Here is an 18,411-nt window from a genome sequence, read left to right as displayed (position 1 = left end):
TCCAAGCCACTAGAAACCACCAACCCACCAGTATTTTATTGTGCATCGAGTTCTGGGTATGATGCTTGTAAACATTTATATTAAGACTTCTTAGGACATCCATCTGTACATTTGGAGTCTACTCACAAGCTGTTTCCTAACAGACGGACAGAACATGGATCTTGTGCAGCTTTCGACTGCTCAATTTATGGGCTGCTAGCAATTTCTCATGTGGCAATCCTTCTTCCCCACCAATTAACAGGGTTGTGTCATTTTCAAAACCAGGGAGAAAAATAGATCCCAGGTGTAGCTTTTTCTGTAGAAAGGAGGAGGCTGTAGAGGAAAGCATAGCACAGAGAAGGAAAATTTCAGACTAGCTCTTAAGTGGCTGTTGTTCCTCCTGGCTGTGAAGGACTGGAGATAAGGTGTAATGCCAATAATTCAAGGAGGAGCCTAGTTCTTCAGTATAAAGGCATAATGATAAAGGAGAGTTAATCCTGAAGTTAACAAGGAGTCTGGTGACACCTTAAAGACTAACAGATTTATTTGAGCATAAGCTTTTGTGGGTAAAATACCACTAACAAGGCTACTCCCTGATTCCTGAAGTTAATGTGTCAGCTACAAGATATGGCTAGAATGACAAAGAAGAGCTCTGTGTAAACTCGAAAGCTTGTCTCTCTCACCAACAGAAGTTGGTCCAATAAAAAAATATCACCTCATCCACCTTCTCTCTCAATTAAGGGTCTACAGAGTAAGCTATTTGCTCCATTCACAGGGCTTCTCCAGTCACGTATGCCACAATAAGAACTATTGCACAGATTTGTAATCAGGTCTAAACCATGCTAAGGACCATTTACCCCTGGCACATCACAGCTGGAATCTGCCTCCTTACAGCACCACCTTCTGCTTCTAGCAAAAATATGGGTAGCAATTTGAGGGTTAAACCTAATGTGCAATTGATCTCATCACCATTCATTCAGCTAAGTCCAGTACGTGCGGCTCATTTAAGAGACCTGCACAGACTCAACTAGATCACAAAATTAGAGATGGAAGAGACACAACAGATAGAACTCATCTGTGCCTTAAAGACAATTAACCTTTTATTCCCTCTGTCCTCCCCATACACTGAGGTGGTAACTATTAAACTGATACTCGATAATAAATGTATGCAGTGTAATTGTAGCCATGTAGATAATAAAGGCATATGTTTTCAGATTTATTTCCTTAGCTATGAAGTTTTCTACATGTAAATAAAAATGTAGTCAAGAGACGCATTTAAAGTGCTGGCTTTAGAGACACGTTCAAAACATATACCACTGCTCCTTTAAAATTGCAGTATCGTACCTTATCACATCTGGTTCTGTGCCATCATTCTTATAGGATGCTTGAAGTTGTCTCTGTCGTGTGAGAAGGTCATCCACTAAGTTTTGCCTTCTGTCTCCCTCCAGTTGTGTTCTAGGGGCATTTGGTTAAGGGCCAGTCACAGAAATAAAAGCACATTTAAAACTTGTATTTCCAGTGTTAAAAGCATCACTCTCAAAAGTCACCTATTACTGCAATACCAAAGCCAGTCAGGAAATAAGAATTTTCAAAGAGCAATACGTTAAAATAGACATAATCCTAAAAGCCCACTCTTCTTCACTTGACGAAGATTGATAACATTATTCATTCATAAGAGTCAGGCTGCATGGCTCCTAAGACAAGGGGCATAAATTATTATAGCACTTTCTTCACACCTTGAACTCTAATACACAACATGGGGACACCTCCACGCTTCACTGAAAGGCATCTAGCAGAACCCTATTTCTGCAATTTGCAACACCTTAAAGAAAGAAAGAAGAAATCCTGATTTGTCTTGAGAATCTGATCCAGACAGCACAAACTGATGAGGAGATTTGGGAAGATTTTGTTGTTGTTTTTTTACATTGAATTAATGTAAAAATTAAGAGCTGTGAACTCCAAAAAAAAACCATATCATCATTCTCAGGCACTAAGCGTATTAGTTGTCTTTAAAAATCCCTAAGAAAATGATTTGTTCTACAATTTTGTTAGCATATGATGGTAAGACACGCAGTCTGGAAGCTTGACAGGACAAGGACTGAGTCTTCCTATAGGTCTGTCCAGTATACAGCACATTTTAAGTGCTACTACAAAATCACCACCAGCAAACTAGATAGCTCTGTTTGATTCAGCATGGCTCTTAATATGTTAACTATCTTGCTGGGTGATGAAACAAACGAGGTGAGAAGCCCTCGCCCAGCTCACTAGGTGGTCAGCAAGTTACCAAGAGGTTATTTAAAGGATTTCTTTACATTTACAGAGTTATATCACTAGCACTCCCCAGTAGCAACTGAAGTAGGGCTTGTTGCTTTTGAAGAAAATGACCCAATTCACTCAGTCACTGAATGACTAGTGTTCTTAGAGTGCTGCCCTTCTTCAATTTTTATTATTTTTAATAAACTCAATGATGCCCATTTTAAAAGTGATTACCTCTCTTCCTTGAGTTGTAACCTGAGCAGGTGCATAGCCACAATGACTTATATTTGCTTTCTTACATAGCAGTGCCATTTATCTGCTCTAAGGTAATATTCTCAGATGAAAGGATAACTGTACCCTGCATTCAGTGCAACATTCTCAAAGTTAATCGTTACAACAAAAGCTGCTGGCTTGTTGCAGTTAAACAATCATTTCAAACCCTCTGCCCCCGATTCAAACATGGATACGAGGCCACACCAAAGGCCAGTGGCTCACTTTCAATGCTACCATAAGGCAGCTTGCAAGTAAGAGGCCTTCAAATGGCCACTGGATATACTTCCATAGGCACACATGGGTTAGAGAGGAGACATGATAGAGACTCAGAGAGGACACCATAAAGGTACAAAAAATAATGGAAAAATGTACAGAAGGACAATCTGGCACTACCAATTACCGCTGCCCCTCCCCCCAACTGAAGAGCAAGGAGAAGCCAATGATGTGAAAAAGTAACATTTTTCACAGGTTAATTGTGTATTGTGTTAATCTCACTGATATTGCAGCAAAGAGCTTAGTAGGACTCCTAAATGTTCTAGACTTTTGTATGATGTTAACAGAATGTTCCAGAAAGTTTAAAGGTACTTGTCAATTTCAAATCTTTCTTTTTCTCGTACACTTGTATCTCATCCAGTGACAGACGAGCACAATCGTAGTTTGTCTTATACTTGAATTGTAGTAGCTATTTGGGGCAGACACTGTCTTTGTGCTGTGTTCGTGCAGCACCTAGCACAATGGGATTTCAAGTCCTCGACTAGAACTCCGAGGCACCACTACAATACAAATAATAATTTAAAAACCCAAAACCTTCCCTTGTAGAGCAGAGTGTCATCAGCTGGGATGCACTTGTTCCCAGCGAGATTCTAACATCTGCCCTTAGAGCAAAGAGAAAGTTTCTAAGAGATGGAAATAAAAATCCTAATTAAACAAAGGAGCTTAAATTTTCAAAAGTGAGTAGTGATTCTGGGTGCCGAATTTGAGGTACCCTGAACGGGTCTGGTTTTCAGATTCTTGGTGTTCGGCACTTTCTGAACATCAGGCCACTGAAGATGCCTCAACCTGGGCACTGAAAATCACTACTCATTTTTGAAAATTTAGGCCAGAAGATATAACTGGTTGTAGCAGTTTAATGGAACTAAGCAAGTGACCCACTCTATAAAGACAGAGCCAATTCACCAGCTACTATACCCCATTAAAGTGAGTGGAGTCACACTAGGATGAATTTGGCTGTGTGTCTCTATTTTGGGTCACCGGTACTGGTACAGGAGATTTTCAGACCCATACAAATGCTATTGGGCTGCTATCTGCTTGCCCCTCTTACACACGGCTTTTCCAGCTGTGTGCAGGAAAGACTAGGTCAGGACATGAAATCCAGAGCACAGGTGAATGAGGAAGAAGTTACACATTCCTAGCATGTCTTCTAGGACTATCCAACTCTTCCATCCAGAAGGGCAGAGAAACGTTTCCTTCACATTAACAGCATTAACAGTTGAGAGGAGGACGGGGCTAACTGCAGCTTCCTTTCCAAAAGAGCCTGTTCTACCACCCACTCCTACGATATGAGAAAGGACAGCGAGATACTGTTTACATGGATACATCTGACGTGTTGATATAGCTCGAAGCAGTAAGTCCTTCAGCTGGTCGATCTTTACCTTGAGATTCTGCAACAATGATCGGATTGTCACATTAAGCTGAAGGAAAAAACAAAAACAGTTGTTGGGTTTTTTTTGTTTTTTGTTTTTTTTTTACCAGATTACAGTGTAACCATACAGACATCCATATTCAAATGATCCAATGCAGAACCCCACAAACCCCACAGCAGGATTCCCTCTGACACTGAGAAAAAAGCCTGTGCTGAGCTCAGCTGTGCACAAGCGGTGCTGTTTGGGATTTTTTCAGAAAACAATTCTATGGTAACACTGGTTTTGCAACCAGTTTTTTAATATACTCATGCTAATTATGAGATCTTTCTTTCAAATCCTCACAAATTAATTCCCCTATGTGCTGGAATATTTTGCCCACATTTTGCTGTTGTCCAGTTAATTTCCTGGTTCTTTATTCTACTTCTTAAGGGAAATATGGATGCTGCCTTTGCCTGTAGGCAGAGATCTCTTGGCTTCTGTGTTTTAGTGAAGGTTACTGTCAGAGGTTCAGAGATTCCTTCCCCTAGTTCTCTTATAACTTCCAGATCTGTAATTTCATTTCTATTTAGTTTTACCGCCAGACACTTGTTTACCATCTTTGCTCATCCTTGACTCCTGGCCTCTCCGGACTATTGACTGTAATTATTTGTATTCCTGTTGCTTGCATGAGGTTCTTAGATTTATCTTTTTCTACTGTAAACATTGTAAAAAAAAATTCTCCTCCTCCAAGCAAGCTAACAACAGTACTGTAATGTTCTGGCTACCTTGGAGTTCTCTCACCCTTTTTACCTTTACTCTGTAGAAAAGTCTACATTTTCCCTCCGCTTGTCCTGAATATTGTTCCCTTTGATTTTGCTAACTAGAGGAAAAGCACACATGATTGAAACTAAGTTGGTAATCACCCAAGTTACAGACTTGCATGCGCTTGAAGGTGCCTCTTGTTTGCAAGGCAATAACTGTACTGTGGGTGATCACTCAAAGAGAAAGCAGAAATAAGGCTGGGATACATGCATTATGGAGTAAACAGGGAGCAGGACAGCTTGCTTTTCCCCTCACTCCTACGCTCCAAATGGCCACTTCCCTCTGAATTCCCCATTCACGGCAAACTAGGCCACATCAATTTCTACCCCTTGACAGCTAACCCCAGTGTTCTCAATAGCCCCAGAATGACTGTCTGTTCCCCTTGAGGAAGATTGAGAGGCATTTTGTCAGGCAAAAAAGGCAGTTAGGTGTCCAACCTTCACTTCCCCATTACTGGGGATTCTTGTAACGTAGTGTACTTGATATCAGCACAGAGGTGATTGGTGGAGTTTCCAGAAGTGCCTCACTGAAAGTTAGACTCAGGAGCCTGAAACCCCTTTGAGACTTGTACCCCTCCCAAGTATGAAGATGGTAGAGTGGGTCAGATGTTGAGGCAGCCATATTTGAAGTGAGCATGTGATTAGCCAGTTCAGAGGGTAAGTAGCCAGAGGAGAGATTTGCGTAATAGTTGTGCCACTGAAAAACAGCCAGGCAGTCATTTAAGCAACATTTCCCCCACTTTTCAAAGCCGAGTGACCCTTCAGGACAATAAACACAATTGCAAGTCCCCACAACCCTGCCAGGTGTTGTTAAAGGCCTTCTCATGGATACATCTCCCGCACCTTTCTCTCTGGGAAACGCTGCATTAACCTTATCCAGCCTACCTTGCCAGAGTACAGGGGGGATTGGGAAGAACGTCATGTCAGTATAATGAAAGGTAAGTAATCAACACCATCCATCAAGAGGGATTCCCTCCCCCACCAGCGAAAAAGCCCTACAAGGTAAGACTGCATGCTGGCCTCACTTCGCTCCCACTGAAAACAATGGGAGTTTGACCGTTGACTTCAGTGTGACTAGGGTTAACCAATGCTTGAGCATTTGTGAAAGCCTCACCCTACAGCCTTTTTAAACCTTAGCTTTTATACTCCATTTCTATTCAATTATAAACACAGGGCTTTTTTTTTTTTTTTTTGGGGGGGGGGGGGGGAGTGTGGGAGGTCACATCACACTAGTCACAAAACACCATAAAAACCAGGATCTTGTTGACAGCTTGTACCACACAAATACCATACAAAGACATCTCTATTAAAACATTTACTAGCCACAGCAAGTATGATTGATCAGCCATGTGTTTCTCAACGTGAGTTCTTGTTATCATAACAAATATTTCATTGCTGGATGTTTGTTTACAGTGGAATCAAACACTGCCAATACTTGTCTCTAACTGTTCTGAGAGCAAATTCCTTTTACTCCATTAAAACACAAAACATGGAAAAATTTCTTCACAAAAGCATTTTAACCGGCTGTGTAATGTTTTGATAATACACAGGCTACAAAGCTTACAATACAAGAGAGCCATTAGACAACACTGATGCAGCCCCCCACACACACACTTTTTTTTTTAAGCCAGACATCACAGCGAATGAGATGATGCAAATCCGAGAACTTTGGCCCGTATAAATACTGGTGAACTAAACAAGTAACAGTTTTTGCTTTGCCTGCACTTCAAGAGTGAATGTGGCTGCACAATTTAAACGCTTCTGCAATTTGGGGAAAAGATCATTATAGCATTTTTTTTTTGGGTGGGGGGGGAGAGGGGTGTTGGAATTACTTGGTTCTGTTCGAGACCCCTACCGGACTATGTTCAGAACAGCTACAAGAGCAGGCAGCACTGTGAACTTCATACTCATGCTTCCCTCTCCATCCTGCCTTGGTCTCTAGCAAATAATATACCTCAGCCGGGACCTAGAGCAGTGGTTCTCAACCCAAGGCCTAATCAGCACACCGTTGCAGCCCATCTGACACCCTCAGGGCCACACAGGTAGTAGATCTATTGTGTGGATGCAGCCCATATAACACAGAGAGCTTCATATGCGGCCCACAGTGGTCAGTAGGTTGAGACCCACTGACCTAGAGAACAACCACTCAGGGCAGAGGCCAAAATCAATCTCCCTACTTCATTTAAGCCAGGATTCAGGAGGGTGCTTAAGCACATGAATAATCCTAAACTTGAGAATAATCTTACTGACTTCAATGGGATGAAGCACACGCTTAGAGTTAGACACATGCTTACGTACCTTCCCAAATTAAGAAACTGAGAACCTCTTTTCTGAGACTGACTACAAAGGGGACAGGTAATGGCAACTGTGATTCCAAACACTTGAATAAACTGGAGCCTAGTTATCAATTCAATCCTAAGCATACATGTAGCTCTTCTGTTCTGTTCGCAGTTAAAACATGACTGGATCTACCAAGGCTTAAACAGGGCAAAACAATACTGTCCACACTGGATTTAAAACCGTGTTACCTTGCAATACAGTTGTAACTAGTAGGATTCTGGTAGTTTCCCTGAGGGGCAGGGATGGGAAATTCTACAATCTTGTTTAAAACAATGGTAAAATGGATCTAGGAAGAAATCTCTAGCACAATTAAGTTAGCACTGTTCCTAGAAAAGCGTAACTGCGCAAAACTATGGAAACTATATGCACAAGGATGTGACAGGGCTAATGAACTTCTGAGCCCAATGTGAACCAGGCTAATGACTAACAAAGGAGAGACAGACAATAGAAAGCACTGAAACTGGATTCATTTCATTACAATTATGGATATTGACCAAGAAACAATTCAATGAGAACACTAGGCTAAGGGGGTAAATTAGTATCTAAAATGAGGGCTGTCCCTCGTGAATGAGAGCTGAGATGGGGTTTTGACATGTCTGAGGGAGATATTTATTGTAACAACTCATTTAGGAAAAAGCTGCATAAAAACTCAGCAAGGATTGTTCTGACGTTATCCTGTTAGCTGCCTGGGCTCGGGAACGTGTCACAGTCTGGAGCCACTTTCAGGTTGAACTCTGGGATAAGATTTCTGAGAGTTTACGGAAATGAAGGTGAAGAATAGTGAAGTTCTGAAGACTTGGAAGTGGTGGAAGCCAAAGCACTGCAGGACCGACTGTGGGCACAATGCTGCACTAGCCCCAGGGGATTATGCCAGCAGTGACTGAAGAGTTCTTCAGCAGCTTACACTAGAGAGCTTACAGCGGTGCAGCTGCACGGATTCAGGAGAGAGCCTAAGCCAAAAGGAGAGAGCTCTCCCGTCAACTTAGTTAATTCACCCCCAACAAGTGGTAGAGAGCGAGAGATGGGAGAGCTCTCCCATGGACATAGCGCTGTCCACACCAGTGCTTAGCTCGGTGTAACTTACGTCGCTCGGTGGGGTGGCTTATTCACACCCCAGAGCAACGTAAATTATACTGACTTAAGTTATAGTGTAGCCTAAGATTCTTTGTTGTTCTTATGAGAGATTTTTGTTTGGGGGTTGTTTCTCCCCCTCCCCCATTCAGCCAGGAGGCCAAGTGACTGTACTTTGGGAATGGGTGACAGGGGACGGATCACTTGATGATTACCGGTGCTGTTCACTCCCTCTGGAATGCCTGGCATTGGCCACTGTCAGAAGACAGGACACTGGGCTACATGGACCATTGGTCTGACCCAGTATGGCCGTTCTTATGCCTTCAAGATCATTATAATAGATCATTGTAAAAAGCAGCTATTTTGGTAAAAGTCTCTTATTTCAATAAAGCCCCAAAATTTCATTTCCAGGACACTCCAAGGGACAGTCTACTGTGTTACTCCAAACACAGATTATAAAGAACTGCCTACAGGCTTTGGAATCCCAATGCCATACAAACCACGTATAAAATTCACAATTAGACTATTGTTCTTCTACCACATGCCCTTTTGCTTTAACTACTGATGCTCCATACCCCACTTCTAGCTCCCCTTTGAGTATGAAGCCCACAAGCTTAGTAATGGAGCATCAGAACAGAACTAAGTTAATTGTTATTTTTCCATTTTAAAAAACTAAAGCTAATCTCAATTCATTATCTAATCAAAGTGACACACTGCAGGCTATATGCCCTGACAATGAATTTAGATTAGCTTTAGTTTTTTAAAATGCAAAATACATTAATATAAGGCCCGATCCCATAAAGATTTATGCACATGCTCAATTTTACATTGTCAAGGGGGAAGTCAGAGTATGTAAAGCTAGGCATGTGCATGTGTCTTTGCAGGATCAGGCCTATGATTTTAAGTTTAACTCCAAAGAGAGTAGTCTATGATTTTCCTCCTGAATTAATACAAAAGTGGAGAATCGAACAGTAACAGGTTAAGCACTGAAGTCTCCTTTTCATTCAGGTCAAACATTTGAAACTCTGCTCTTCTGATATTTTTGGACTTGCACAACTCAAAAATGACTGAATCTAGAAACGTCATATTCGGCTGTTTATAGCCCCAAATGAGGAAGAAACAACCCAAGCCTGAAAATCTGCTCTATACTTCAAATTCAGGAAGCTGGCAAGTGAATAGCATACATTCTAATGCAGTTTTCCTGGCACCCTTACCCAAGGGCTTGGAGGTGGGGTTGCGGGAGGAGCATGTTTTCTTAATGTGTAGTAGATCTCTTTTGACTGACAACAACCTAGAGCAATTCAAAATATTGGACATGCACGACTAAGAACTTCAGTTCTTATTTTTGTAAAATAAACCAGTGGCATTAAGTGCAAGAAAACTAGCATTCACCAAAAGGCTGAAGTTGGAGAAGTCAAGCATAAAATTTCAGGACATTCAAAAAGTTAGTTTATTCAAAAGCTCTGTTCCTGTTTTCTTTATGTAAACCTTAGTAAACGTACCGTATGTTAACGACATACCATAAAAAGAAAACCACACAGGGCATGAAATGTTGCATTAGATTAACAGATTTTAAGGTCTAGTCCAATCTTCTGTACAACATAGGCAAGAGACTTTCACCTAGTTATCCCTGCATTAAGTCAAATAATGTGAGTTTCATTAAAACATCTCTTCCAGAAAGATATCCAGTCTTGATTTGAAGACAACAAGAAATGGAGGAGCCATCATAGAAACCTAAATTTGGAGTTTCCTGAATGTGTGTTTCTCAACTTTACCACTGTATTAGAGTTTGTTATAATTAAATACAAAACCTAAGATAAAAGAGATGTTTAACGTTAGATCTTTCATGAAGATATGGTACCTTCGTTGAATTTTCACCATTTCTTTGACATCGGTTACGTTCCTGAATTTTTTCAGCAATCTCTTGCGCAATGTGACAGGTGGAATCGTACATCATCAACCTATAAACAGAAAGATTTCAGACAGTTAAGAAAAGTCTCCCCCAGTCATCTCTGTGCCAAGGATCTTGGTTTTAGTCTCTCCTTTGTTAACCAAGTGTCTAGAGTGTCTGCCACAAAATAGCCCCTGAAAAACTATGACAAAGCCAAATGAAAAGCAGATGCAAGAAACAGGTCTGTCTTAAAAATCAAAGCCAACTTAATAGTAGGAGTGCTTCCAGACAACCTAGCATAACCTGCTGGATAGAAAGTGTCATTGCAAGCAGTTAGAATCACTAGAGATCCCAAGATACAGCCAGGCAGCTCAGCTGTAGAACCGCCAGCCACCAGTGCTCCAGGCAGCGCACTAAGGGGGCAGGGGGCGTTGGATAGAGGGCAGGGGAGTTGAATGGGGGCAGGGGTCCCAGGGGGCAGTCAGGAATGAGAGGAGGGGTTGGATGGGGCAGCAGAGGACAGGGAGTGGTGGATGTGGTAGGAGTCCCGGGGGGTTTGGATGGGGTCGGGGCAAACCTGGCTGTTTGGGAAGGCACAGTCTCCCCTAATAGGCCCTCCACACAATTTTGAAAACCTGATGCGGCCCTCAGACCAAAAAGTTTGCCTGCCCCTGGTCTACCCACACAGTGAAGCACAATCCCAGCTGCAGTGCTGAAGTCTCCAAGGGTAGCCGGGGGGGGGGGGGGGGGGGGGGGCGCTCCCACTGCAGAACTCTGAATGCATCCAATGAAGTGAGCTGTGGCTCACGAAAGCTTATGCTCATATAAATTTGTTAGTCTCCAAGGTGCCACAAGTCCTCCTTTTCTTTTTGTAGAACTCTGAGGACACCCTGGTTTCACGGGGTGCAAAAAGCCTTAACACTTTCCTCCAATCATTAAAGACACCCGTTGCTGACACAGAAGAAAGTCAATGATAGCCCCCAGCTAGTTATTTTGTTTGATATTTACAGTGCTGGTTTGCATTGTTGAGGCAGATAAGCCTTTGTTGAGCCCAAAGATACAGTTACAAAAATATAATGTAAAGTAAATTATACACTGACCAGTAGCCTTATGGTATGAGTCACCGATTCCTGCCATGACAATGCTAAAAAGCTAAGTTAGGAGTGAGTCACAGTAATAACTATTAATGTTAGCTCTTCTAATTTAAGAAAACACAGCAACACACTGAGTCAGGGCTTTTTTTTTTTTTTTTTTTTTTTTTTTTTTTAAAGATTATGGATGGTCCCATAGGGAAGGGGATCATTAAGAATTTTTACATATGTATCCTCATTCCTTTAAGCTAAGATGCATCTTGGGTGTGGCAATTATCGCATAATGAAATGAAGGCAGTCTGACAGGTTTGGTCACAGAGACCCCCTGGGATTGTCACCCAATGTGCTGAATTTACCTCTGAGCCCGTTTTGCCTGCCAGCTTGGAATTCCAGAACCCTGCCTTGTTGAGCCAGACATGCTAGCCTGCTGCAACACAGACCCAGGGTCTGAACCATGTCCCCAAAGCTGCAGACTTTAACCAAAAACTGCTCAGCAAGTCACCTATCTTCAGCACCCAGACACCCACTTCCCAATGGGATCCAAACCCCAAATAAATCCGTTTTACTCTGTATAAAGCATATACAGGGTAAACTCAAATTGTCCACCCTCTATAACACTGATAGAGAGATATGCACAGCTGTTTGCTCCCCCAGGTATTAATCACTTACTCTGGGTTTATCAATAAACAAAAGTGATTTTATTAAGTATAAAAAGTAGGATTTAAGTGGTTCCAAGTAATAACAGACAGAACAAAGTAAGTTACCAATAATCTTCTTTCACAGACTAGACTCCTTCCTAATCTGGGCTCAATCCTTTCCCCAGTACAGTTCCTAGTTCCAGCAGGCATCTTAGGTGAAAAACAGGGGCTCTCTCATGACTGGGACCCCCTTTGTCCTGCTCCACCCCCTTTTATAACTTTGGCAAAGGCGGGAATCCTCTGTCTCTCTCTCTGGGCTCCCACCCCTCCTTCTAAATGGAAAAGCACCAGCTTTAAGATGGATTCCAGTATCAGGTGACATGTTCACATGTCCTTGGAGACCCCCTCCATTCTTCCAGGGATGGCCCACATGAATACAGTGGAGGCTTGCAGGTAAACAAAGCCATTTACAGTCAATTGTCCTAATCACTGGGAGCCATCAAGATTCTAAACTACCATTAATGGCCCACACTTCGCATGATTACAATAGGACCTCAGAGTCATACTTCATATTCCTAGTTTCAGATACAAGAATGATCCTATTTGTATGAATCTATGAACACACTCAGTAGATTATAAGCTTTGTAATGATACCTTACAAGAGACTTTTTGCATAAAGCATATTCCAGTTACATCATATTCACACTTATAAACATATTTTTATAAAGCATATGGACTGCAACGTCACAGGGGGCTCCATGCCGTAACTTGACAAAGAAGTAAAGAGGGAAGGCCCCGCCTCAAAAGGTTAATCATGACTGGAAAGTACCCAGAGCAACTCTGTAATTAGCTAATTTACTTCAAAAGTCTAATTCCTGATTTATGGCATTTCTTTCTTGCCCATCACTAATATTAAAACTTGGCACATGTATTGCACTTTTCATTCAAGGAGCTCCGAGTACTATGAAAACATTCATAAATTTAGCTCAAAACCTCCCCTGTTCCCACCTGTGAAGTATCCCTTGTCTTATTGTACAGATAAGGATGCAAATTATTGGGCTCAACACAGTGGTAGCTAGGTAACTTTTAATGGCCTACCATACCCCACGTGGTGTGACTAGACGATCTAATGGTCCCTTCTGCCCTGAATTCTATGAACCTATGAAATAAAGAAGCACAGAGTTGAAGGAATATGCCCAAAATCACCTTAAATCCATGGCAAAACTGAAAACACTAGACTCAGTCCTGTGCTTTAGCCTCAAGACCATCCTTCCACTCCACCAAATCTCTTTGCTGCTAGAAAACAGAAGTACCTTAAAAGTAAAGTAAGCAAAATTCAGTCCTCCATCGCCCCTGGCAGCCACACTGACTTTAGTACGTTTTGTGGTACAACGAAGGCCAGAAATTGGCTCTAGTGAATAGGACATTGGACTACCCTGAGCCCTGCCATTTACTCATTGTCTTCTACTGGCCAGTATACTTACACTCTGTGCCTCAGTTTCCCCATCTATAAACTGGGGATAGTGATGTTTTCTCTTTTGTAATGTGTTTTGAAATCTATGGCTAAAGTTGCTATAAGTGACCAGCATTATCATTCATTTTAAACATAAAAAGAGGAAAGGATGAGTCCATCACTCTCAATATCCTACTGCCTAAGTTGTTGACACCCTCTACTGTACAACTGCCTAGATTCCCCAGGAAACAAAGAGAAACAGAATAAAATAAATATTTTGCCATAAAAATTCTGCAGTGCAGAACTTTACAGGATTCTTTTTGTGCATAAGGAGCTATAAGCTGAAGGAATTGTTTGAATAATATATCGACAACTATATTTTTCCATCATGTAAATCTTTTAAGTGTTTCAATTTAAATCCTTTTATTTGAAAAAAAAAAACCCACTCAGATGCACCTGTGACACTCTGTACCTGAGAGTGGCACCGTGGAATCCCCATATTCCCCATTGTCATATAATTATATGTTTTGTACAAAGTATGCCTTCTGAAGCATTTTAAAAGTCTTGATCTGTTGAACATTAATATCCTGTTGGATTGTATGTGCCATCATTGTATGGGAAGTTATGACGTTTTGCTACGAGTGTGTTACTGAAATATTTTGTGAGGTTAGGAACACCCACAACCAGCCTTCTAGGTACAACAAAGGAGTAGCAAGACCTGCTGATGGTCCATTAAAGGGAATCCAACTTTCCCAGAGGCCATCCCAGAAGACTTCTCAGACAGAACACATAGACAATGGAGACTGCTTGACCAATGGGGGCGAACCCTCGTGTGACAAGCACAGATCTTTCCAGCAAGCTGGAAGAAACTATAAAAGAGGAGAAGTGACATCACCACTGGACCTCTCTTCCCATCTCACCCCCACCTCAACAGGCATCTGGAGGACAAAGACTTTGAACAGGGGAGGATGGTCCCAGACTGGAAAAAGAATCCCAGGATCTGAGGATCTGTAATCTGCTTGTACCATCTGTCAGGGTGTGACACTGCTTGATTCAAATCCTGTTTCGTTTGCAGAACTCAGACTTAATTTATTTTTATAACTTAAGTAACCAACTTTGATCTTTACGCTAGTTACTTATATTCACTTAAAATCTATCTTTCTGTACTTAATAAATCTGTTTTATATTTTACCTAAAATAGCGTGTTTTGGTTGAAGTGCTTGGGAAATCTCAGCTCAGTTTACAAATGCTAGTGTGTGTCCTCTCTACATTGATGGATGGGTGGACTCAGTAATGAACTTACACTGGTCAGGCTTATGACCAGAGCAAGACGGTACAGTTCGAGGTGCAAGGCTAGAGAGCTGGGGGGAATTTGCTGGAGCCTCTCTGTTATTGGTTCATGAGCGGCTGGCAAAGCATTCAAGTAACTCAGCTGGACGTGTCCCTGCCTATGGAGGTCTGTGTAAATGCAGTACCTGCCAGAGGTTTGATGTGGCTTAACAACAGCACCACAGCATAAGAGGGATACCCCAGGTTGATGAGATCAGGTTGCACCCCAGGAACCCCATCACAGTACCGTTATATCTAGAAGTTCAATAATAAAATACCAATATATTTGCATGCTGATCTAAATATACTAAGTTTATAAAAGTAACTGATCAATAGTTTAAGACTAATCCAATAGACGAGACTAAATAGATGCAATTTGGGTGCCAAAAAAGCAAAAGTAAACTAAGTTATGGCCATGTACCTACTGCACAATTATAAGAAGCACACACTATTAAATATTTAATACTCAATTTTCATTAACGGATTCACAGATTCCAAGGCTGTAATCATGAAAGATTCTTTGTTACACTGGTCATAGAATTTCCCCAAAATAATTCCTACAGCATATATTTTAGAAAAACATCCTGTCTTGATTTAAAAATGCTCAGTGACAGAGAATACACCACAACCCTTGGTAAATTGTTCAAATGATTAATTACACTCACTGTCAAAAATGTAAACCTCATTTAAAAATGTCTAGCTTCTAATTGCAGCCAATGGATCATGTTAGACTTATCTCTGCTAGATTGAAGAGCCCATTAAGTATTTGTTCCTCACATAGATATTTACAGACTGCAATCAAGCCACACCTTCTCTTTGTTAACCTAACTAGACTGAGCTCCTTGCGTCTATCACTATAAGGCATGTTTTCTAATCCTTTAATCATTCTCATGGCTCTTTTCTGAACCCTCTCCCATTTATCAACATCCTTCCTAAATTGTTAGCCACAGAACAGGACACAGTACTCCAGCAGTGGTTGCACCAGTGCCAAATATAGAGGGAAGGTAACTTCTCTACTCCTACTTGAGATTCCCTTGTTCATACATCCCAGGATTCCATTAGCTCTATTTGGCTACAGTGCCACATTGGGAGCTCATGTTCAGCTTATTACCATGACTATTCCCAAATCTTTTTCAGAGTCCCTGCTTCCCAGGATTGAGTCCCTATCCTCTAAGTATAGCCCGCATTCTTTGTTCCTTAGTGTATACATTTAGCTGTATTAAAACATATACTCTTTGCCTGCACCCAGTTTACCAAGGGATTCAAGTGGTCCTGAATCAGTGACCTGTCCTCTTCATTATTTACCACTCATACGATTTCAGTGCCATCTGCAAACTTTATAAGTGATGACTTTATGTTTTCTTCCCGGTCATTGATAAAGATGTTAACTAGAGTAGGGCCAAGAACCGATCCCTGAGGGACCCCTTTGGAAACAGATCCACTTGCTGATTATTCCCCATTTACGGTTACATTTTGAGACCTATCAGTTAGCCAATTTTTAATCCATTCCTAGTCAAATACCTTACAGAACTCTATTACCTTTATCGATCAAACCTGAAACCTCATTCAAAAAGGTATCAAGTTAGTTTGACAAGATCTATTTTCCATAAACCTATGTAGATTTGCTTTAATTACAGTATCCTCCCTTAATTCTTCATTAACCAAGACTACCGAGGTACATACATTTTAACTAAACAGAGTTCCTAAAGAGAAAAGAAAAGGAGTACTTGTGGCACCTTAGAGACTAACCAATTTATCTGAGCATAAGCTTTCGTGAGCTACAGCTCACTTTTGCAAATACAGACTAACACGGCTGCTACTATGATTCCTAAAGAGAGCAACTTAAATAGAAATCACATATATAGAGAGACCATTATCTGATAGTCTAATAAGCAAGTAAGGCAAAGTGAAATGCTGTGAGCTTTACCTATAATAAAGTAAAATGGGAATAATAGCTACCTACCTATCACCCAGCACCAAGGTATTTAGTGGTTTTATTTTTTTGTAAAGTTGCTTAAAGAGGAAACTGCTATATAGGAATTATGAACTGATATTTGTACTTAATCTTCCAAAGTTCTATTACATATATTTATAACAAACTTTTTTATATCTGCTGTTATCCTTTCATCACCCACAGAAATATACACGATACCCATCCAACCAAGTCAACTGAACAATGCTAAGACCGTATATTTGTTTCAGTATTTTACACTACGCTTTTGTTTATGAACAGAAGCATCAGTCAGGATCCAAGTCTATTAAGTAAACGTCACCATGGACCTAAATGCTTGGGAGAGGTTGTTAGGAGGGCCAATAGTTTCAATTTTCCTTAAGAGCATTATGGGCCCGGTTTTCAAAAGAGCTCAGCCCCCAACCTACCTCCAACAGGATGAGTTCTTTTGAAAATCTGGCCCACCATGTGACTAAGGGGAAAGGTATAATGTTCACTGTGACCCTAATTCTGACTAGCCGTTCACTTCCCATGGCGAACGCCTGCACTAACCAAACAGCCCCGACTTGGATAGGCAGCTCTTTGGGCGGTGGGGCGCATTTGTTCTGGGTTTGTACAGCACCTAGCGCAGGGGGTCCTGCTCTGGGACCGGGCCCCTGCAATAATACAGCCCCCTCCAAAAAAACCCGCCCTGACCCTGCCGGCAGCGCGGCCTGGGCGCTAGCTCCGGCAGCCCGGGGGCAAGACCAGTGTCACGGACACCAAGCCTAGGAAGGGGGATGGGAGGAGAGGGGTCCCCCCAGGAAATCCGGGCCTGCCCCGTAAGGCCCCGCAGAGCCCGTCGGGGTGGGGGGGGCGGATGGGGGGCTGTCCCCCCGGGGGTCTCTCCCCAGAGCTGGGGACCTGGCCTTGCTTCGCCGGAGGGGGGGCGCAGGTGTCGCACACCAAAGGCTCGGGGGGAGGGGGCGCGGCCCCCCACCCGCTCACCAGGGGTCCGGAGCCATCGCTGCGCCGCGGCCCGCCCCCGCTCTTCCGCCGGCCGGGGCTGCTGAGTCCGGAGCCGGGCTCCGGGCGCTTCCGGGCTAGGTCAGCTGACTACGGCGCGCGCAGGGACTCAGAACGGGACGGAGAGGCAGGCGATCTACATCCGGGTCCTGCCCGAGAGGAGGCGGCATCAGACAAGCCCTGCCCCTCAGGCAGCCAGGGGTGGGAGGCTGGTCGCACAACCCCCGGCGCGGGGGGCTTCACTGGGTCGCGGGGCGGGGGCCAGGTCACACAGGCAAGGGGCAGCGTCAGGCGTACCACCTCGTCGCACCCACACAGGTGCCTCTTCTGTACATTTCTGCCTCCAGCTACCTGGTGCCGGTTAAACCGTGTCGCTTGTGTACTCCCACGGCATGCACCCGATGAAGTGGGCTGCAGCTCAGGAAAGCTCACGCTCAAATTAATTGGTTAGTCTCCAAGGTGCCACAAGTCCTCCTGTTCTTTTTACTCCCCTACAGACACCAGGTGCCGAGGGGGCGCGGCTTACCAGCTGGCACCTGCAGCCTACTTTCCTTCTTCACTGGCATGAAACACAGAGAGGCAGCTGGCCTCCGGCCTGCTGCTAGGCTGTCACAGTCTTGTGTCCCAGATCCCCTCAGGCTCTGCCAGGTATAAAGGTTCCTTTAAATCAGGTATTTTACACACCGCGCCA

General features: G+C 42.8%; 1 protein-coding gene across 5 annotated transcripts in view; it reads right to left on the bottom strand.

The window, feature by feature from the left end:
• The window catches only part of STX8 (syntaxin 8), a 175,618-nt gene extending 157,779 nt beyond the window's left edge, over nt 1-17,839 (bottom strand). For 2 of the 5 annotated variants that reach the window (XR_012154742.2, XM_073310279.2), the window contains exons 1-4: nt 17,703-17,837; nt 10,224-10,323; nt 4,105-4,199; nt 1,324-1,434 (exon numbers count right to left, since the gene is read on the bottom strand). Coding sequence is in view for 4 of the 5 variants with exons in the window: in XM_073310279.2 (XP_073166380.1) it covers nt 1,324-1,434; nt 4,105-4,199; nt 10,224-10,323; nt 17,703-17,719 (323 nt within the window). In the remaining variant the exon portion in view is untranslated. Of the gene's footprint in view, nt 1-1,323; nt 1,435-4,104; nt 4,200-10,223; nt 10,324-17,702 lie in introns of all 5 variants that reach the window. The other 3 variants (XM_073310277.2, XM_073310280.2, XM_073310278.2) reach the window with 2 other exon arrangements.
• Nucleotides 17,840-18,411: the final 572 nt, after the last annotated feature.

The sequence above is a fragment of the Lepidochelys kempii genome, chromosome 14 (assembly GCF_965140285.1).
Source record: "Lepidochelys kempii isolate rLepKem1 chromosome 14, rLepKem1.hap1, whole genome shotgun sequence".
In the NCBI taxonomy this organism is placed as follows: Eukaryota; Metazoa; Chordata; order Testudines; family Cheloniidae; genus Lepidochelys; species Lepidochelys kempii.
Note: the sequence above shows the minus strand (reverse complement) of the source record. Positions and strands in the feature narration are given on the sequence as shown.